The sequence below is a fragment of the Pelobates fuscus genome, chromosome 13 (assembly GCF_036172605.1).
Source record: "Pelobates fuscus isolate aPelFus1 chromosome 13, aPelFus1.pri, whole genome shotgun sequence".
NCBI lineage: Eukaryota > Metazoa > Chordata > Amphibia > Anura > Pelobatidae > Pelobates > Pelobates fuscus.
Genome location: NC_086329.1, coordinates 92,362,235 through 92,385,383, shown reverse-complemented (window position 1 = coordinate 92,385,383; position 23,149 = coordinate 92,362,235). Strand labels below are relative to the sequence as shown.

Genomic DNA, 23,149 nt, shown 5'->3' with positions numbered 1-23,149 from the left:
TCTGTCCCGTCAAAATAACTCAACACACAGCCATTAATGTCTAAACCGTTGGCAACAAAAGTGAGTACACCCCTAAGTGGAAATGTGTGTATGTGTGTGTGTGTATATATATATATATATATATATATATATATATATATACACACACACACACACTTGTATTTGTTAATAAAGCACATATTGACTGTACATTTTTAGACAACTCGGGTATCAGGCCAGGCATGTTCTACATTCAGATGTGAGAGATTACCTGTCTGACCGCTCCTTCCATTAGCTCAGGTGAACCTGTCTGACATCTCCTTCCATGAGCTCAGGTGAACCTGTCTGACATCTCCTTCCATGAGCTCAGGTGAACCTGTCTGACATCTCCTTCCATGAGCTCATGTGGACCTGTCTGATATCTCCTTTCATGAGCTCATGTGGACCTCTCTGATATCTCCTTCGATGAGCCCATGTGAACCTGTCTGATACCTCCTGCTATGAGTTCAGGTGAACCTGTTTGACATCTCCTTCCATGAGCTCATGTGGACCTGTCTGACATCTCCTTCCATGAGCTCATGTGAACCTGTCTGATATCTCCTTCCATGAGCTAATGTGGACCTGTCTGAAATCTCCTTCCATGAGCTCATGTGAACCTGTCTGATATTTTCTGCCATGAGTTCAGGTGAAGCTGTTTGATATTTCCACCATGAGCTCATGTGGACATGCCAAATGTTCATTTAGAGGAGCTCAGGTGTACCTCTAAGAATTTCCTTTGTTGCCGTTAGAAACATAGATCTAAGCCCATGCTCATTTAAGAAGTGTGTTGTCAGAAGAGACAGGCTCTGACTTTGAGAAACCCAGGTTTAAAACGTTTACTGAATTATGATTTTCTGAGATTAACTATTAGAGACAGAGATACTTAACCAGCGGTCCAATATATTTCTTACACAAAATAGCCGACCATGGGAAATTAAACAATTAATTGAGATTGCCACAAATCTCTTAGGTTACACGGTATCGTCCATCTCCTTGCGGAGCGGAAAGGGTTTATACGTGGCGGGGGCACCAAGATTCAAGCACAAGGGCAAGGTGATCCTGTTTGAGATGTTTCAGAATGGCAGTGTGTCTATCTCCCAGGCTCTGGTGGGGGAACAGGTTAGTACCATGGACCATGAGCATAATGACCATCTCCGTATAGGTGTTATAATGTCTATTGTGGACAGAGCTGGAAGTGAATATTTATATCATCATAGTTCAATGTTCCCCATGTTAAAATATCCCCATGCAGCAAAATACAAAATATATTCCCTACCTTCCCTTGCAGTAATGAATTTAAGCATGGGGTCACATGGGAAAGCTACAAGACTTAAGGATGACAAAATGATAGTGTTCTGCAGATTGTGAAGGTGCTGGGATTTCCCAGTGCCTTTAGGCTTTTACTGCATATATCTCATTAGAGATCTGTATCCCTGGTAGGCACATATCTCTTGCTGTCTTGTCCGACCACAGCTAGTAAATATTTAAGTTCTACCTGGGGCTCTTTGAAACTTATAGCTACAGGATTGCAAATGGGACAAATGTAACCAATTGATCTGTCTACATCATTCACACACCCTTTATCTTATTTTATACCCCATTCCCTCCCTCTCTCTCTCTTTAACCCTCTACTCTCTTGACAGATCGGCTCCTACTTTGGCAGTGAAGTTTGCCCTGTGGATGTTAATGGAGATGGTGCTACGGATGTTCTGTTGGTGGCTGCTCCGATGTTCCTTGGTCCACAGAACAAAGAGACAGGACGAGTCTACATCTACAGAGTAGGCCAGGTAGAAGCAAGATTTTCATCACATCAGTGAACCACTTAAAATGAATGTGACTTCAGATCAAAACAATATAACATAAAATGGATCCAGGTTATAATATGAATTTGTCTCCCATTGAGGTGACATGCCCCATAAACCCACTACTTCTTCTGGGCAAAAAAAGCCTACATACTACAAAAAAAAAAAGATTGCAAAGAGAGATTTGACATATTAGAGTCACCCACAGACCACATAATAATCTAGAATCCATTTAGTGGAATTTTCTACTCACAATGCTTAACCCCTTAAGGACCAAACTTCTGGAATAAAAGGGAATCATGACATGTCACACATGTCGTGTCCTTAAGGGGTTAAAGGGACACTAATCTAAAGGAAGTTGTTATGGTGCCGAGAGGCCATCTTACCATTCTCGAACGATTTAATCCCTAAGTTGGCTCATGCACTGATGTCCACTCCTACCCCGGCGGATTCCAGGAATCCCGCAGTGCTGTGGGCAGGGGCGCTGCTGATTGACTGAGAATGGTCAGCTGATGCTCTCAGTCAATCAGTGACTCACCATTTACTAAATTGGCTTGGAAAGAAACATACCTTTTCCAAGCCAGTTTAGTGAATTTGGAGTCACTGATTGGCTCAGAGCTTCAGCTGACCACTCTAAGCCAATCAGTGACGCCTCTGCCTGGCAGCAGTCCGTGCTTCCTGAATCTGAAAATTAAGAAGCCTGAAGCAGCCGGGGGGAGTGTACATTGCCACTGGAGGCAACTTAGGGGTTAAACTGTTCGAGAACGGTTTAATTCCTTGAGGTAAGAGTGCCTCCAACGGGCTCCTGGCACCATAACAACTTAATTTAGATGAAGTTGTTTTGGTGCCTGCAGTGTCCTCTTAAGTATTTTGAATATACATTCAGTATGTTAGCTGCCTGTATACATAGAATTAATATGACTCTTGTATGTCCTTTTCTATAATAGCCCCAGCTTTAAATAAACAACACAAACTCTTATTTTTATATATATATATATGTTCTTTTCATATCACTGTTCTACATCCCTAAGATCAGGATGAATCTACATATTTCAGAAAGGAAACATATTTTTTTGTGTTACAACTAAAAAGAAAATGATCAAGGATCAGTAGACCCACACCTGGAATGTTTCTAGAAAATTGTGAAATTCAACATCTTAAATGTTCAAGCACTTTTCTCTTTAATTGTTGTATATATTTTTTTAGTTGTATCTGACCATGAATGGCACGTTGCATGCAGACCACAAAGTTCAGGATTCCCGGTTCGGATACTCACTGGCAACTGCCACGGATTTAAACCACGATGGATTCAATGACGTGGTGGTGGGAGCTCCTCTGGAGGATAACCACAGAGGGGCAGTATATATCTACCATGGGTATCGTAACAACATCCATCCCACCTACAAACAGGTTAGTGACAAAGTTACGTCTTAGTATATTTTCTGCTTGAGACCAGTGAGGTTGTTGCTGAGCAAATCTTGAGAAGAGGGGGTTCTTGAATGTGCCTTGAGGTTAGCCTATTAAATCTAAATCCAAACCCCAAAAAATATATTTTCCTGTATGTTTGTTATTTACCGTAGAGGTTAAAGCACATTATAGTATCTATGCTGGCTGCAATGCTAATATTTTCTAGGTTTTAAGCAGAAGTGAACCCATTGTTTGAAATTTGAGTCATGTGTTTTGGACCAGAAGTGATGTACGGGTGTGTGCCTTTCATGTAAGTGGAACATATTCATGCAATTACCAAACAGAACCTAATGTGAAACTCCACAATAGGATAATGTAGATGGAATGCCTGCTCGAATTCTATGTACAGGAATGGTTCCAGAGTTGGAACGTGTCTTAAAGTCTTTTAATGATTAAGAACCAAGAACTCTCACTTATGAAAAAGACCCGTTTGTCTCTTGAATCTGTCCTGCAGAGAATTGACTCCTCATCCTTCAACCTTGGCCTGAGTTACTTTGGCCGCAGTGTGAGTGCCAAAATGGACCTTAGTGGAGATGAGTTGGTAGACCTGACTGTTGGAAGTCAAGGCGCTGCAGTCATGTTGAGGTATCAGATTGTTGCTTTTTTGGGGGGGGGGATGGGGACTTCTGAAATGTGTGCCTCACTGACATAACATATCACAAATGGCCTTAATGTGTTCTATGTGGATTTTACACTTTGTTTGTGTAAATATTTATCAGTTATCAGATATATCTGCCGTAAATTGGTAAATCTTGGGCATGGGTAGAGTGGAAAGAAGTGAGATTATTCCATAGTAATCTTAAGTATAAAATAAAATAGCTGTCCAACATGGACCTCTGTGGAAGATGTGTGAGACAGCATAAACCAGATAAATCGTTACAATAAGTATACGCATGACTATGCAAATTTGTCATGCGATAATTGCGTTCGGACAGACTTAGTAGTTATTATATTGGTTGTCCTTTTCTGCTCCTTGTAGTTGTTTCTACTTTGTCTTAACTAACATTTTTAAATGGGCAGTCTAAGCACCATAACCACTACAGCTCAGCGTACTAGTTATCGTACAAAGACGCAATGGGACTATCAACATATTTATTTTTTTCAAACCATAAGTACCATAACCACCATGGCTCAATATAGGTGCCATGGTGCAAAGAAAAATAATGTGATTGCATTGCAATATATATATATATATATATATATATATATCTGTGTTGCAGGTCACGGAGCATCGTTCGTGTAAATGCCTCTTTGCAGATAAATCCTTCAACCATTAACATGGTACAAAAGAACTGTCTTCGTCATGGGAAGGAGTCTGTGTGTCTCAATGCTACGCTCTGCTTTTCTGTTACCTCCAAGTCACCAGGAAAGTGGGATAATCACTTTGGTCAGTAAATCTACTTTTATTTCTAATGCTTAATTGATTTGTTATACAATGTATTCCCTTACCACAGAGTTTGATGATGATGATGTGTTCCTAAACAGAGCAGAAAATGTAGGATGAGGTGTTGATGATAGTTTATGAATATGAAGACCAAATGAGAGGTCAGGGTCTAGCCACATACAACCTATCTGCCACACCAAGACATTTAGTATTGTTTTTAAGGTTTCAGTACCTTTAACAATTTATCTTACTTGTGATTATTCTAACAAAAGGACAGGCAGATGGTTATTTACGTCCCAATACCCGAGTCCAGAAACTATTTACATTTATTACTATTACAGATGTGCATTTAAAGTAAAAAAAAAAAAGAACGGACCTAATTACGGTTTTGCTATTATAACAGACATCATAGGAGGTAAATTTTGTGATTATGTTGGTTGTAGTAGGGTTACCTTGGCAGGATATATATATATATATATATATATATATATATATATATATATATATATGGTTAAGTTAATCCACAACATTAAACTAAGTGAATACATTCAACCTTCCATCTTACCTACCTTCTTATGATATACCCCTTAAATGAAACACATTTACATGTAGAAATACACCTCCAACACAATGCTTTGCCAAATTTCTCTAGTGATGCAGCCCCAAAACTATAATTTCTAATTGGTAGGTACTAAAAGTATTATAATTAAACAGATAGTCTACTCCTTTCAGGTCTTTATTACAACCTCTCCTTGGATGACAAAAAGATCACCCCTCGGGCCTTGTTTGATGAGAAATCTCAAAAGGTGCTGAGTAAGCGCATCCGAGCGAGCACAGGGAAAATTACCTGCATGATTCTAGCCTTCCATGTCATCGTGAGTATGTCCTAAAGGTTCCAATCATCTCATTGAGGTTCCTCAAGAAGATACACAGTTACCCTTCCTATGGAAGTTCTCTCACTTAGTTCTAATGGTCTTTTGTGGATATGTTTTTATGAATCCTTGTTGACAGGATCATGTTATATAAGGTCATGCCATACCATGCCCATGCTGTATCAGTATTCATGTTGTTCTTTAAGATTTTCTTGATGAAATACTCATTGTCTTTCTGACATTGAAGCGTTGTCCCTGCCAACGCCACATTGTATAATGTTTGATGTAGAATTATCTTATCTTTTGCACTCTCTGGAAATCAACTTTATTTTTTCTTACTTAGGAGACTGTAGATTATCTGAGGCCAATAGGGGTTCACCTACGTTTTAATCTGAGTGATACAGAGTCTAGCCCAGTACTGGATGACCGATGCCCTTCTACTCTTAAAAAGCTGGTGAGTTCCAGAAACAGGCACAATCTTAAAACTGGGAAAACCTTCTCCTATGGAACATACAGTGGAACCTCTTGAACGGTCCTGTTCTCGAACAATTCGAACAAAAATTTAGAGTAAAAACTGTCTCGGTACCAGAACATACAACAAAGAGCCATGAGGAAAAAATAATGGCTTGTTACCGGAACATACAACAAAGAGCCAAATGTCTTGCTATGCAAACTATGTTCGGTACCGGAACATACAACAAAGAGCTAGGTCTCATTTTCAAGTCAGACAATTAATATAAATAATTGTAATAATGGCCAACAGTAAATTTTTAGCAAGTTGAAAGGCAGGAACCACTCACATAAAGGTAAGGTGCTTATTATTAGAGTGATCTCTGCATTTTTAATGCATACATATAAATGTCAAATGCTGGTATATTGGCGGTCTGGAACGGATTAATAAATTTTACATTAATTCTTATGGGGAATGTTTATTCAATTCTCGAACATTTCGGGACTTGAACAGCCTTCAGGAATGTATTACGTTTGAGTTCCGAAGTTCCACTGTATATACTAGTGGTGTTGTTCTTTTAGATGGTTATGCAAGTTAAACAAAGGGGGAGAATACCGAACAAACAAATAACACACTCTGTCCCTATAATGGTCACAGGGTGACTAAAACATAGGAGCAATCTTGGGACCTACATAAAGTGTCCATCTTTGTGCCCCCAGTGATTGTGACTACTGTCACACCATCTCCACAACCCTTTTCATTTATCCTGTATGCCACTGGTGAGGAAAAGGATTGCAGTATCTCTTACAATATCTCTTACAGGTTCCATTCTTCAAGGATTGTGGTGAAGACAACGAGTGTATCACAGATTTGGTTCTTAAGGCCCATATGGATGTCTCTGGATCCAGGTCAGCTGCTTCTAGATTATACAATACATGATGAGATGCATCTTAAACTGTGGTAGATGCTCCAACACATAAATACCTCAGCTTGAACACCCATATCTCCTATTACAAGCAGAAATTTAATCACAGATTAGAGATTACTCCGCATAACTTAATTGGAAAGTTCCAAGTAGCCCTCTGTAGTGATTATGGTGACATAAGTGCTCTGGTCGTGTGCCACAGTAAGTAGTAAAATCCTTTTAGTATGATTTGACAATTTAATTTGTCTTTACCCTCCTCTCTATAGTGTGGACTCGGAGACTGTGGTAGAGAATCTGCTTTATTTTACCCAATAGAAGCTGCTTATTCCCCGACCCCCTTAATGTGAACAGCTGGCAGCTCCGTGTCAGACTAGTGTTAGGATAAAGAAAATCTTCTACCACGGCCCATGATGCAATACTCTAAAGAGTGACTTACAGGAGTGGGAAGCTCTGGGCACCCCATTTCCACTTGGCAACTGGACATTGCACCCCCGGGGTCTTCTGAAAGCACTGGCCACCTGTACTGCTTTACACTAGTTCTGGGCCTGCCTCCATTTGTCCATTGCTTCATCTGTCTCTCAATGCACCCATTTCTCCATTCATCTGTGTCTCCACCAATCTTTCTATAGAACAGTCTATCCATCCACCTCTCCGTTTCTCCAACTATCCAGTCATCTCTCCACCAATACACCCATCTCTCCATCAATGATTTCTCTATCACTCCTTTCCTCCACCCATGTCTCAATTTGTCCACCCCTTCACATGATTGTCATACTGGAACAGTATGTTTCGAGAGCCCTGCCAAAACCAGTTGACAATCTAAGCATGTTTGTTTATCTTCTAAGGAGAGGAGGTGGAAGGAAATTCACTCACCAAATGTGGGCAAATAGATCTAGGTGGTGTACTGGTTTCATGTTTACTTGCTTTGGTTATTGCAGAGAAAAGCCCTATATTATTAGAAGAGACAAGAAGAAGGTGGCTGTGGATGTCCTGCTGGAGAACAGAAAGGAGAATGCCTACAACACCAGCTTGAGAATCTGGTTTTCCAAAAATCTCCTCTTCTCCAGTGTTTCAGGAAAGGTAACTTGATACCAGGAGCAGATTCTAGAGGAAGACAGTTAGCTGAAGGGTTCCTGGTATAATAAAAATTAAAGCACGTGCAAATTAATTAAAAGCAGCATATCGCTATTAGCAATTCCTACTGGTTTCACACTACGCTATTCTAGAGCAATACTTTACTGAGCAGCAGTTACGCAAACGTGTCAAACACCAACTCCATGAACCTTTTAGCAAGTAATTAAAAGAGCTACTCCTAATCATCATAGCCACTACAGCCTGCTGTAGTTATTATCCCAGGGATATCCTGGTTCCATCCAGCGATAATAGGGCAAACCATTTTGTGGACTCCAGGCACCATAACCACTTCCAATCACAATCAGTGGTGATGGTGCCTGAAGAAACCCTGTAAGGATGTGGTTCAAAGTTAAGACTTTATTGTAACATTTTAAAATCTCCAACATGGACACCAAATACAATAACATTAAAGGTTTTAACTTTGAACCACATTGTTAATTACTTGCTGACATTTCTGTGGAACTGGTGTTTGATGTGTTTCCCGATTCCAGAAGCACGTTTGTCCCTTAGTATTGGGTCTTTGTTCTTGCACTTTCCCAGTAAAATGAAGACTTAATCTTGCAAAATGCATGTTTCTGCTAAACCACTAGCCGTTATTGCTGGACCTGATTGACAGTACCAATCAGATGGCACATCCTCCTGGATTGTACCTTTTGCGCCTCGTAAATACAATAAACATGGTGGACACTGATGAAAGAATAACTGGTTTTATGTTACAGGGAAACAGCCAGACTAAGGTGGAGTGCATGGCTTTATCAGCCAATACAAGGTCCTGCAGTGTGAACTATCCTGTACTGAGGTCTAAAGCAAAGGTGAGAAACGTGGATTCATAACATGTTGGCTTGCTGTGGTTGACATTAAAAAAAAAACCTTAGCATTATAATACCCCATACCTTACGGTTTGTTCTCCAAAAAAAAAAAAAGCCAGAATGACAAGTATAAAATGTTGAAAAAAAATAAAACAGGACAGGGGCTTAGGGACAGGTGAAGGCAGCCAGGAGTAAGTTGAATAAATGAGGCGAGAGGACAACTGGTCTTGGATACCAAAACTTTTGGAGTTGGACAACATCTTCTGTTATACTCTTGTGCACTCGTGAAAAATAATCTTTTCTAATTTGCATTTACTTTTTTAATAATAATTGTTCATCTCAATCTCAGCTCTTCCTTTGGTAGAACACAGTTTGTCATCATTGTACTTGCCTCGGCCAAACTATGGATCACAAGCGTTGCAGTTTGTCCAATAAATATTGCCTTGACATCCCTGCAGCGGAATGGTCGTAGGAGCAGGCAAAACCTCCCTTCCATATATACATCAATCTATTTGTGGGGTAGTAGACTAGCACAGCGTGTAGATAGACTCTTGTTCTCTTTAAAGGGGGAGGGGTTTAAGCCATTGTTCCATATTAATGTTAATATCTTGCCATTTATCTAGGTCTCTTTCGTTTTGGAGTTCGAACTAAGCTGTACTTCTCTCCTGAATCGAGTGCAGATAAGACTTAATGCCAACAGGTAATAATGCACTGTGAAAAAATAACATAGAGACACGTTTGCCGATTTAATAACTACGCAGGCTACAGAAGTAACACAGGATAGGTGTTTTAATCTGGGGATCTGTAAAATCAAACCTGGTATATAGTAAATTCTTACTTGCATTCAAGTCTGCAGCTGCTGCCTTTGCCCCTTATCTAAGTAAGTGTTTACAGCAAAAAGCCTGAAGGTAATGATTCTACTCACCAGAACAAATTAAATAAGCTGTAGTTGTTCTGGTGACTATAATGTCCCATCTAAACAAAATTAACCCAAAGATACAGTATATCTGATCTATGCCCAATCCTGACAATTAAACACTATCATGGCACCTCCTTGTTACTTGTGGGCTGGAAGTTATTTATTGATGGGTCAATGCAATTGTAAATACAAGAGGATAAACAGCAGCTTCTATAAAACAAGATATATTTTACGAGCAATGTTTCTTATAATATCATGAACTATATCAGACAGATGATTTCAACCTCCATATTTCATGGGGTGACATCATTCCTATAAATTACAGAATTTTCAACTAGCTTTGCTCAACCTTTATGAAATAGTGACCACAAGGAGCCATCCCGCTAAACCTTAGTGACACGTCTGGTATGCATGGCTTCTGTTTTACTCCTTCAAGTACTTTGCATGATGGGAGTCATGTTCCACAAAAGATGGGCTGGTGATGAACAGATAAATTGTGACGCACAAAAAAAAAAAAAAAAAAATGTCCTTATATTAGATTACCATGAATGCACATGTGACACCTTCCAACAACTATATTATGTATAAAGACTATAAAAGACTATGTTGTACATAAACAGAATTATTTTTTTCTTTCTGGTAGTGAAAATATTGAAATTAATGAGACTCTACATGACAACATGGCTCAGCTCACAGCCAGTGTCCGATACGAGCCAGAACTCTTTATGTTAAGGTAAGGGTAGGCATCTCACAAATTACAGCATGATTTGGCAAGAACCTCGCCAATGGTACCAGGAAATTTAGTCTAGTAGTACATGTAAAGTTTATCAAATTATCTGGAAACCCAGATTCCTTCTTCCCATCATAGTATAAATAGGAAAGAAACCTCCACTGGTTGTGTTATTACCATGTGTCTATTCCTGTCTCTGGTTTACAGCGGGTCCACTCTCAATCGATATGAGGTGCAACCAAGTTGGACGTTCCACCACCGCCAAGGTCCGGAGTTCAGGACTAATTTCAAGGTATTGCGGAGAGCTGGTGAGATAACTGCATATGTAATACAGTCCTGCATCAGTTTCAGGGAAGTGGTCAAGTGTTTATCGGTAAATAATAATCTGGGAAGAGTTCGATAGAAGGAACAAGGTCAGATCAGGGAACTGGTTAGGGCATCATAACAAGCAAACTGTTTGGAAATTGCAAATGCCAAAAAAAAATTGGGAATGGTTTTATAAAAACTTTGCAACATCCTCTAGTTCTTTCTCGCCTTGACTACTGCAATTCCCGTCTTAGTGGTCTTACTTGTTCCCAGACTTCACCTCTGCAATCTTTAATGAATGGGGCGGTGAGGCTCATTTTCCTGTCCGCCCGCATCTCCCACTCTTCCCCCTCTGTCAGTCCCTGCATTGGCTTCCATTGGCTCAATTTAAGATTTTGGTGCTTGCTTACAAGTCCCTACATAATGCTGCTCCAACCTACCTATCCTCCCTAATACACACGTATGTCTGGTCGAGGCCCCTGCGCTCTGCCGAAGACCTACGTATATCCTCTGTCCACATCTGATGCTCGCCTCCAAGACTTCTCCAGGGCTGCACCTCTTCTGTGGAACTCCCTTCCCTTCTCCGTTAGACTTTCACCCAGTCTCCACTCCTTCAAAAAATCTTTGAAAACACTTCTTCGGGAAAGCATATCATTTAAATTGTTAGCGGGTTTTCATTCCCACCCTCCTTCCCCAATGACTCCTCTCCTGCAACTGTCAAAAATAACCCAAGTTCCCAGTGAATACTTTTCTAGCAACCCATTTCATTACCCCTACTTATACCCTTTGTGTCACTATACCCCACTCCCTCCCATAAGCTCTTTGAGCAGGGCCCTTAACCCCTCTGTTCCTGTGCGTCCATTTGTCTGGTTACAATTACATGTCCGTTAGTCTACCCATTGTGCAGCGCTGCGGAATTTGCTGGCGCTATATAAATAAAATTAATAATAACAGACCGTACATAGTCTGACACAAAAATACTAAGTAATTAATAACAAATATAAAAGGAGATGTTTAAAAGGTAACCAACCAAAACACCTACTGTGCAACATCTCAGTGATTTTTGTCTCAAAAATAAAATTGTTGTGCAGACTTAGTCCTGCGTATGCTAGATTTTTATCAGTAAGTCTTTAGGTTATCTCCATTATTGATAGAGGCTTGTGACAATACGGCCCTGGTGTCTCTGGCACTGAAGGCAGGGATGTATTTACCACAAGACAAACAAGGCATTTGCCTAGGGCGGCACCAAAAAATGCCACCCCAAGCTCCCAGACAAATGCCTTGTTTGCCTTGTGTTCTGAGGCTGTCCACCTTACTGTGAGTGAGTGAGTGTAGCTGTCGGTGTGTGTCTGTGAGTGAGAATGGGTGTGCCTGTGAGTGTGTGTATGTAATTTTATGTGTATCTGAGAGTGTGTGCCTGTCAGTGAGTGGGTGTGCCAGTGTGTGTCTGTCAGTGAAAGTGTGTGTTGGTTAAACACTGTGTGCCAATGACTGTATCTGTCAGTGAGTGTATATCAGTGCATGTGTCTGTCAGTCAAAAAAATGGCCTTGACACGAATTGGGGGGGGGGGGGGGGGGGATTTAGATTTTGGGGGTGCCTGAATTTAGTTGTGCCTAGGGCAGCACAAATCCAAAATACACCTCTGACTGTAGGTGTACCAGTCCAGGCATGCTATTGTCCATGGGATTCTTTTGCCTAACCTGCTGCCACACTAAATGCTAGTCCTCGGCTCTGGTAGCGTATCAACTGGCAATGCAGGAATACTGCAGAGCTGACTGGATATTACAGGATATTCTACCGCTAAGGGCCACTGGCCATTACTGAACTAGTAACACTATCAAGGGTGAAAGATGACCGTAGAAATAAATACTTACTTCAAGAACGAGACAAACAAGCTTCTTATTGCTGCAAGTAGAGGAGCAACTGACTTTATTTAACAGTGTTTTTAAACACTCGGTACACAATCTACTATTTTATTTTTTGTTACAGTTCCTTTCCCCCTTTGTGCATGTCCACCCTGATAACAAAGACTTATCTAGATAGGCCAGGCAGATCTCTCAGCATGACACTCGGTCTGTATCACAATCTCTTTTTGGTCCTAGCTGGAATGGAGAGGCCCTGCCTCATGTGACACGGTATCTTCTGTCACAAGGTTCTATTCCTGGTGACATCTCACCTTAATCTTTCTTAGTAGAGCGCTTGGAAATCTCATCTCTCGCTGGTTATCTTCTGATTCTATCTCAATTGTGAGATTCCATCTCCTGCTAGATATTTCAAGCATTTATAGGTCTTATATTGACATTTATTCACATTGATAACCATTCATTACAGTCTAGTTGTTACAAGTACAGAGCGTTTCTAATTATGCTGGTGTAGTCAGATTTATAAAACTCTGGCTTTCATTTATAGACTAACTAAATAGACAGTCTTTCCAAGCATCTATTCCAATTCCGTACCATAAAATCTTCCGTCCAATAGTGGCTAATTTAAAACTATGGTCATAATGTGAACATTGTGTCTTGTCTTCAATTATACAAGTTTACAATACTGTGGAACTTATTTTATTTTTTGCAATATTACCTTTATCCTTTACTACAAGTGAAGTCGGAGATATTAAAGGAACACTATAGTCACCTAAGTTACTTTAGCTAAATAAAGCAGTTTTAGTGTATAGATCATTCCCCTGCAATTTCACTGCTCAATTATCTGTAATTTAGGAGTTAAATCACTTTGTTTCTGTTTATGCAGCCCTAGCCACGCCTCCCCTGGCTATGATTGACAGAGCCTGCATGAAAAAAAACCTGGTTTCACTTTCAAACAGATGTAATTTACCTTAAATAATTGTATCTCAATCTCTAAATTGAACTTTAATCACATACAGGAGGCTCTTGCAGGGTCTAGCAAGCTATTACCATAGCAGGGGATAAGAAAATCTTAATTAAACAGAACTTGCAATAAAGAAAGCCTAAATAGGGCTCTCTTTACAGGAAGTGTTTATGGAAGGCTGTGCAAGTCACATGCAGGGAGGTGTGACTAGGGTTCATAAACAAAGGGATTTAACTCCTAAATGGCAGAGGATTGAGCAGTGAGGCTGCAGGGGCATGTTCTATACACCAAAACTGCTTCATTAAGCTAAAGTTGTTCAGGTGACTATAGTGTCCCTTTAATTATCTCGACAGCAAACCAGTATTGTGTCAGATTACAAATTGTATAGCCCCTTACTCTTTAACATTGGATGCAATGCAAGTACTTATCGGGCAGTGTTGATTCTTTCCCCAACTTTAGTTTACATCTATAAGATTTTAATATATTTAATAAAAGGGATGTTTTACCAGTGGTGGAGCTCGTCTTTATTATTTATTTGTTAACTCCAGTTAGGATTAAGCTCTTCAAAATTACCAAATCAACCTATTTTTTAGCTTTAGTACATTTTGTATCCAAGGCGGATTTTTTTTCCAGTATTTTTACTTCTACTTATCTCTAATAAATATGTATTTGCGAGGTGTGAAAAAACTTTAAATTAATCCACACCTCTGTATCCTGCAACTGGGTGCCTCCATCTTTGCTCCCTGTCAATCATTGCTCTGCCCTTTACATCTGGCAGCCACCATAGCGAAAGCTTAAGGAGGAGATGAGAAAATGTTTCATTTGCATAGTTTGCCCTGGCTGTGCCTGGACTGGACTAAACTGGATAGTTGCCAAATGTCATTTGACAAAACTTTCAAATGTAAAAGGAATGGAGCGTCACATGAAAATAGTGTAACTTCGGTTATAGGTATGTTGAATCTGTGTAATCAGGTGGGATATAATCAAAGCAGGGGTAGGCAACCTTCGGCACCCCGGATGTTATGGACTTCATCCCCCATAATGCTCTTACAGCTATAGTGCTGGCAAAGTGTCATGGGAGGTGTAGTCCAAAACATCTTGAGTGCCGAAGGTTGCCTATGCCTGGGCTAGAGTATCCAATGTGTCAGGTTGCTGCCTCCTGGTGGTTATAAACTAGAATGCACATGGTCTCAGAATTAGCCATGTCAAAAGTCACTTGCTAATAGGTCGTTCTCAATATAGTGCTGTTTGCAGGAAAGGGTCCCATTTCTTAATAAACTGTATGGTGAACCATTTTCAGAGTGGGCGAATCTCGCACTGTTAGGATTATTTACTACAGGGGTGCTGCATCAGGCTGGTTCCACAAGTATTATCCCGAGAAGCCCCAGCTGTGATTTTGGCACATTGTTACCCAAGAGTCTTGTGCTATACTGAGAGAGAAAGTACACATCCAATTGTATAATTTGGAGTTATACAGCTCAGTGTGGGGGTACTGCGGTCTGTGGATGCAGGTTTAAAAGAACACTTTAGGCACCATAACTACTTTGACTGATTAAGTAGTTATGGTGCTTGGAGTTTGTGGGTGCTGGGTCCTGTATCCTGGTTTACTCAACGTTTTTCCAGAGATTCTCTGTCCCCAGCTGCCTGAAGCCCCGGCCTCCCCGCTTCATGTAATACCAGGGGTTGCAGACAGGGCCTGTCAGAGCATCGGCTGAGCGCTTTCAGCCATTCACTGCCCCAACCACTGACATGAATTGAGCTATGCTTCCTGCATAATATCAGAGATCAGGGCAGTGATTGGCCAAGACGGCTCAGCTGATGGAATGGTGTGAAGGGGAGAAAAGCTCTGCTATATCATTACTGGAGCCGGGGACCACGAACCTCTACCACAATATGAGTAAACACTGTCCACGTCCTCCAGCCGCCATGATTAAACCGACTCCATCATGCCAAATATGAGAGTTTTAATTTTATGGATTTATTGTACTAGACATATGGCCAATATATTTCTAGACCTGAGACGGACCCTCGCCTTAACATTAATGGCAGTTAGAGTTGCCACCTTTCTTTGGGAAAACAATACTGGACATGCTAATTTACATTATTATTTATCTATGTATGACATTACAAGACATTAAGTCACCAGTTGTTGTAGGTACATGTGAAAAAAGACAAAATATGAAATCAAATTTTATAGTATATACAAACAATTGGTATTGTTGGAGGTAAAAATATCCTACTTACGTCACCCAGAGCAATGTCCTGCTCTGGTATGAAGAATTTGAGGTGGAACAATTCCCACCTAGGGATATATGCTGGAACCGGAAGGATGATGAGGGCTGTATGAAGGATAAAAAGGACCTACTTTTGAGAAAGTCTTTGGCGAAATTTTATCCACAGTTTGTTTTTACTTATATAGCTGTTATTTCCAGATTTTTATTTAATAAACCTACTATTTTATACATCATCACCTGTGCAGTACATCCTTCATACAGCCCGTATTCTTCCGGTTCCAGCATATATCCCTAGGTGGGGATTGTTCCACCTCAAGTTCTTCATACCAGAGCAGGACATTGCTCTGGGTGACGTGAGTAGGATATTTTCCTCCATCAATACCAATTGTTTGTATATACCATTGGATTTCCTATTTTATCTTTTTTCACAAATACCTACTCCATCCTGAAAACCAGCTCCAGAGACCCTTCACTTATATCCATAGACGGGGATTATTCCGTCCAAGCCTTCATAATAGAGCTGAGACAACTCTAAAAAGTGTGAGTGTAAACTTTTGCCCATTTGTGCTCCCTTCACAAACATCTACTGTACTGCACCATAATCTGTTTGTACTTATAGATTCATATACTAAGATCATCTGTATATATAATCTTAGCCGCTGATCACCTCCTGTCTGTTATCTTTACTATCTACTTCAAGGATGGAGAAACCCCCGCTTGTTGGCGATTTGCTGCTAATTATAGGATATTGAGCGCTTATACTGACCAGTTTTTCCATACCTTTCCATTTTTCTTACCAATACATCAAGGACATACCCTAGGTCTTCTCATATGATTTTCTCCGGGACAAGAGACCACGGTTCCGGTGATTAAGCTGCCTTTTGGAACTGCATCAGTATTTGATAAGCGCGGAATACTTCCTTGTTTTTCCCGTTACGTAATGTGCCAGTAGAAAAAATGGTAATAGGACCCTAGAGAGCTGTATGTAACAACATTAAATAAAATACCAAATCACAAACATGATGAGTTGTAGACCCCCTGCTCAAGCACTGTAGGAGAAATGACAGTAAAAATTATGTTATCATTATATTAGACACATTGAAAATGCATTCTGGCCCAGGCTTTTGCTGAGGGTACAATGTTACTCTGCACAGTCTAAGCTAGTCCTGCCTTTTCCTAAATACACACCCATAGCCAGTGATGTATTTTGGATTTGCGCTGCCGTAGAGGACAGAGGACAGAGCTCCCTCGCCGCCGGCAACAACATGCACAGCCGCCCGCCGGGGGCCCTAAAAAAACAAGGCTAACAAGGCGTCTGCCAGGCGTTTGGGGATGGTGTTCTCGCCGCCGCCCCCCCTCCCATCCTATATAAACAGGTCTGTTTAACACACCCTGCTTTTTCAGACTTTTTATATGCTTTTACATGTTAATTATTTCTTGCCTACACCTCCAAATGCTCTACGTCCAGACATCCAAAGTAGTCTTTCAGTGAAAGCGGTAAAGACTAGGTGGCGTATTCACTAAAACTCATTTGTTAAAAAAAAAAAAAAAAAAAAAAAAAAATATGAAAGACAAAATTGAGCCTAAAATAGTCAAGCGGTTATTTTAGCTGAACTAGATGTTTTTTTGCCAGTTTATCTATTTTATAAACTTTGCCATTTGTATTTCAATGTAACAATCAGTGATATAGAAAGGGTAGTGGATACATGGAATAGCTTTCTAGTGGGAGCAGTAAAGCCATGATTTAGAAAGGATAGTGGAATAGTCTTCCAGTGGAAGTGATAGAGGTTAACTAAGGAATTTAATGTATAGGTGTTGTTCAATCTATTCTGAAGGACAGATCTGTCAACATCAGTTTTCGAATTTCATACGGTGCTGGGTGGAACCATAAATGTATAATAATGTATAGGGGATATCTGTTGCCAAAAGCGAGGTTTCTATCTATACCTTCTCCAACTTATAAGAAATAGCAATACGATCACATGGAAACACCACTTCCGTGCAGTAATTACACGCCTGGCCGATTAACGGAATTATCCCCCTGCCCCGGACTGCTGGAATCCTTATATAGGGTTATTACCTGAAGTGAGACTTGGAAAAAAAACTGGTTTCACTTTCAAACAGATGTAATTTACCTTAAATAATTGTATCTCAATCTCTAAATTGAACTTTAATCACATACAGGAGGCTCTTGCAGGGTCTAGCAAGCTATTACCATAGCAGAGGATAAGAAAATCTTAATTAAACAGAACTTGCAATAAAGATAGCCTAAATAGGGCTCTCTTTACAGGAAGTGTTTATGGAAGGCTGTGCAAGTCACATGCAGGGAGGTGTGACTAGGGTTCATAAACAAAGGGATTCAACTCCTAAATGGCAGAGGATTGAGCAGTGAGGCTGCAGGGGCATGTTCTATACACCAAAACTGCTTCATTAAGCTAAAGTTGTTCAGGTGACTATAGTGTCCCTTTAATTCTCACATTGATAAATAACCGTGATGGTGTGTAATATCTACCAAATTAATTAATAATGGGTTATCACTGGGTTGGTTTCTCCAGCTGGGACAATGATAACACACTATAACACACCATTGGCGTTTATAGGGTTAATAATTAAAAGTGTCCAATAAGTTAATAGGGATGTGTGACACAAACAGTTACTATTGTATCTCTCTGGCACACAAATGGTTAACACTGTAACCCTCTGGCACACAAGTAGTTCATATTATCTCTCTCTGGCAAATAGTAAACATTGCATCACTCTGGCAGGCAGACGGTTAATAAAACAAGTCTGCGGCACTTCGACAGTTAACCTTAATATCTGGCACACAAATAGTTACTGTAACACCCTCCTGGCACACAAACAGTTAATATTTTCTCTCTCTCTGGCACACAAACAGTTAATAAAACACTCCTGTCAGCCCATGTAACTACTAAACGAAAGGAAAGTTTCTTACCTGAACCACACAGACACACTCAGGGATGGATCCTGTACTGAAACACACGCAGAGTAAAAAGTGATGGAAGCCAAATAAAACGTCCCCCTCCTCTCACACCACATACCCACCCACCATGGGTTGATTTGATTTATAGATCTGGTCTCCACCCCCGTCCAATCAGAAATCAATAACACCTGGGTCCAATGATAACATTAACCCCTTCTTGGCCACTCTACCCAAGCATTAACCCTTTCCTGATGGCACCGCCCAATTATTAACCCTGGAGTGGCTGCACTGGCCAACCATGAACCCTTTCCTGATTACACTGTCCTATATACCATTGCTAAGCTGCATTACGCAATCATTAATCATTTTCAAGCCCCGCCCCATTCAATTTGCAATCAGTATCACAGGAGCAGCAAAGCACCCCATCTATCAGACTGCACTGATAAGGTTTATCGCTAAAATGAGATTTGCAGTGAATTCAAAGTGAGTTCCAAATTTAAGGTCAAAATATCGGAATTGGTCGGGACTATACGTAACCGAATATCATTCATCAGTTATACTTTGTGTCATTTATGTAACTTTTTTTCCTTTAGATCCAGTATGTTGACTGTTACCCCCTCCACAATGTATCCGTGCACATCCACAGCCCGGCAATGGCTCATGGGAGTTTATACTTCCTGTCCATCAGCAGAATAATTGTTGACAACGTAAGAAACTTTATTGATATGAGTGGATTATCAGATGTGATTATTTATATATGGTTTTGATTTTTTTTTAACTTCCTGCTCTAAATGTTTCATGTTTCTCTCTGTGTCCCTTGAAGGCCACTTGTATGATTTCCAACATGACAAGGCCGAAGAAAGCTGTGTCACCATTCCATCAAGACGATCTTCTACACACGGACATTCTGGTGAATTAAAGACCCCAAAAAGTTTCGCTATCATATTGTTATCGTATAATCATAAATCTTTGGGGTTCTATTCACTAAAGAGATTTACAATGAAATGGTCATTAAATTTCAAACCTTTGACTAAGATATCCGAGTAGTGATTATATATGAGCGGAAGATTTTTTTTAAATTTATTTTTTTATTCAAAATTTTCTGTTACAGTTATACAATTCTGTTTTCGATTTGATCCATTTTAGTGTTTTAGCTGTGAATTTAGTAAAACTCAAGCAGAAATCTACAAGGACATTCACTGAAGTGAGAATTCTAGATGAAATGAAAATGAAGGTTAAAATTGCCGAAACTGACAAAATCTCAAATTCAACTATTCTTTCCATTTAGCTACTCTGGCCTTAAATTTGAAATTCACTTTTAATCTCATTAACCCTGTGAGAGTTTAAGTTAAAGCGGTTCCTGTAGCTGGGTTCTCATCTCAGTTTGGCGGTTTTAGAATACAAGTTTAAATTCACGTTGAATGTCCGACAATTCACACTTTGGTGAATTAGCCTTGTACTATACAGGTAGCCAATGATACAAAATATCTATACGGGTAAATCAGATTTAGAAAACAAAATCTCACAAGCAGACAAATATAACGGTGTACTGACAGACTTGCTAACTAATCTTGGGAAATGGTTTTGAAGCCCTCAACAGCTGAAGGTTGAAATTGCTGGTGGTGGGTTTGGTGGCAATGTCTTCTCAAGAATGTTCTTGTCCATTTTCTTGCTTAGAATTGCAGTAACAGCTGGTGTGAGAGAGTAACGTGCCTGATACCAAAACTCCATCGGAATAGTGAGATATCCATCTCAATACTGAGAGTCATTCACAATCAGTTCTTCGCGAAGGTGGGTTTGGATCCATTTATATCTCCTTAATGTATGGTGCACCCTAACCGATACATATTGGAAATGTTGTTCTTATTAATGATATTTATCAGGTGGAAAACCAAACTATATCAATGGTACGATTGAATAAAAATATTAAACACGATCATCAAAACATCTTAAATATGATTATTATTAATTAATATATTGCAGCTTTTGAAGAAATCGCTTGCCCACCTTTCTCACAGCCACTAGAGGAGACTTCCATGTTCATAGAACACGAAAAGTGGTTTAAAACAACGCTGGACGTCATCACGCCATGTGAGGACCTTCAGCATTGCCGAAGTCCCTATAGGAAAGCATTGAAAGCATTATTCAATGCTTTCATATGGGGAGGACTAATGCGCGTGCGTTAGGTCTCCCCCACCAATGGCTGTGCAGCAGGTCTCCCCACCGTCTGACGGCGGGGGAGGAGCATAGGCGGAGCCTGACCCAGCGCCGAGGGACATCGGCGCTGGACTCCGGTAAGTCACTGAAGGGGTTTTAACCCCTTCAACAACTTGGGATGGGGGGTTGGAGGTAGAGGGGCATTAGAGGGTCCTTCAGTGCCAGGAAAACATATGTTTTCCTGGCACTGGAGAATCCCTTTAATCCACTACATTAAGCTGTAATGGTTCTGGTACTTAGAATGTCCCTTTAATTTGACAGAATCCAAGTTGATGGCAAACATTAAATGAGATTTTAAATGACTGCTGGGTTTAACCCCTTAAGGACCAAACTTCTGGAATAAAAGGGAATCATGACATGTCACACATGTCATGTGTCCTTAAGGGGTTAAACAATGCAATGTTTAATATCAGGTCACAAACCAAGTTCGCAGCAAGGCAAGCATTAAGCCTAGGTATACAGACAAATATAACAGATTAACAATCACATATACTGTCTGTATATAATATTTACCAGTAGGCTTCTATTCTTGTCTCCTCCTGACTAAATTGCTCCAATTATATACTCCTGCCCCATTTAATCAACTGGACAAGGATTCTGATTGGATGGTGACATTTTAAATCCTTGTTTAAGTATGTGATAACTTTAATAGTTCTATATCCTAGAACTGGCTACATTAATTTGTATCCATTATCAAACCCACAATACAGCATGGGGTCACATAAATGAGGGACCTAAATTACCTAGAAACAAAGTATTATCTATGCCACAAGTGGCCCTCTTTAGAGCCAAAATTAAAGGACCACTCTAGTGCCAGGAAAAACACTCCTTTTCCTGGCACTAGAGTGCCCTGAGGGTGCCCCCACCCTCAGGGTCCCCCTCCCGCCCGGCTCTGGAAAGGGGAAAGGGGTAAAACTTACCTTTTTCCAGCGCTGGGCGGGGAGCTCTCCGCCTCCTCTCCGCCTCCGTTCCTACCCGTCGGCTGAATGCGCACGGGCGGCAAGAGCTGCGCGCGCATTCAGCCGGTCGCATAGGAAAGCATTTACAATGCTTTCCTATGGACGCTTGTGTGCTCTCACTGTGATTTTCACAGTGAGAATCACGCAAGCGCCTCTAGCGGCTGTCAGTGAGACAGCCACTAGAGGATTTGAGGGCTGGATTAACCAATTTATAAACATAGCAGTTTCTCTGAAACTGCTATGTTTATAAAAAAAAAAATGGGTTAACCCTAGAAGGACCTGGCACCCAGACCACTTCATTAAGCTGAAGTGGTCTGGGTGCCTAGAGTGGTCCTTTAACTGTGAAAAAGCAGCTTTCTCCCTAACAATACATATGATGTTTGGCGTTTAGGAGGACAGTCTCAGGAAAGCTCTATGTTAGAAAGGTTTCTCTATTGCACGAGTATAGTTTTTCCAGCACTCGTTACAATAGTGAGTTTACCAGTTCAGCCTGAATATGATGGTAGCTGTAACCCACTCTTAACAAGGATATTCACGAATCCACCAATGATGGACTATTTTCACCTAAAGTTTGTAATTCCTAATTTAGTAAAATATCCCCAAACAAAAATACAATCCCACGATATGAGAGACACATAAAAACATTTTATATATAAAAAGACAATTTATAGGAGAGGTCAGAATACATTACCATAAAACCAAAACACATAAAATGTAGGATTTAATCTTTATTGATATTATATAGTATAGTAATATTAGTGTATAAAACATATATTGACAGATTTACATTTAGAGTCTAGAACTGAGAAAGAGGGGTGACTAGAGAGTTAAACCCAGTATAGGCACTGTTACTACTTAAAGCAAAGAGCAAAATTCTGATGGGGAGATGGGGGCGCTTGTCCCCTTTGCCCTATGCAGCAGATGCCACGGGTGAGTATTAATTGTACCCCCGCCTTCTGCTTCCAGTAATAACCTTCTTATGTACAATGAAGGAAACCCCAAAACGAACTAGTGGCATTTCAACTCTGAACAATGTCTTCCTTTATTACTTATTCCGGATAGATATTTTTTTTTCCCCCTTTCTCTAAGGAAGAAATGACCTCACCCTCAAAAAAATTAAAATAAAACAAAATAAAAAAAGAAGAAGGGCTGGG

At 40.2% G+C, this 23,149-nt stretch overlaps 2 protein-coding genes across 2 annotated transcripts in view; one reads left to right on the top strand and one right to left on the bottom strand.

The window, feature by feature from the left end:
* Window positions 1-23,149, bottom strand: part of ARHGEF2 (Rho/Rac guanine nucleotide exchange factor 2) — a 602,646-nt gene that overhangs the window by 21,350 nt on the left and 558,147 nt on the right. The window lies entirely within an intron of this gene.
* ITGA10 (integrin subunit alpha 10) overlaps window positions 1-23,149 on the top strand; it is an 85,123-nt gene that overhangs the window by 57,750 nt on the left and 4,224 nt on the right. The window contains exons 12-27 of the mRNA XM_063439529.1: window positions 989-1,137; window positions 1,662-1,805; window positions 3,027-3,230; window positions 3,742-3,872; window positions 4,508-4,674; window positions 5,404-5,546; window positions 5,887-5,997; window positions 6,817-6,902; window positions 7,858-7,999; window positions 8,773-8,865; window positions 9,486-9,562; window positions 10,425-10,514; window positions 10,719-10,803; window positions 19,413-19,526; window positions 19,643-19,729; window positions 20,497-20,610. Of these exons, the coding sequence (XP_063295599.1) occupies window positions 989-1,137; window positions 1,662-1,805; window positions 3,027-3,230; window positions 3,742-3,872; window positions 4,508-4,674; window positions 5,404-5,546; window positions 5,887-5,997; window positions 6,817-6,902; window positions 7,858-7,999; window positions 8,773-8,865; window positions 9,486-9,562; window positions 10,425-10,514; window positions 10,719-10,803; window positions 19,413-19,526; window positions 19,643-19,729; window positions 20,497-20,610 (1,937 nt within the window). The remainder of the gene's footprint in view (window positions 1-988; window positions 1,138-1,661; window positions 1,806-3,026; window positions 3,231-3,741; window positions 3,873-4,507; window positions 4,675-5,403; window positions 5,547-5,886; window positions 5,998-6,816; window positions 6,903-7,857; window positions 8,000-8,772; window positions 8,866-9,485; window positions 9,563-10,424; window positions 10,515-10,718; window positions 10,804-19,412; window positions 19,527-19,642; window positions 19,730-20,496; window positions 20,611-23,149) is intronic.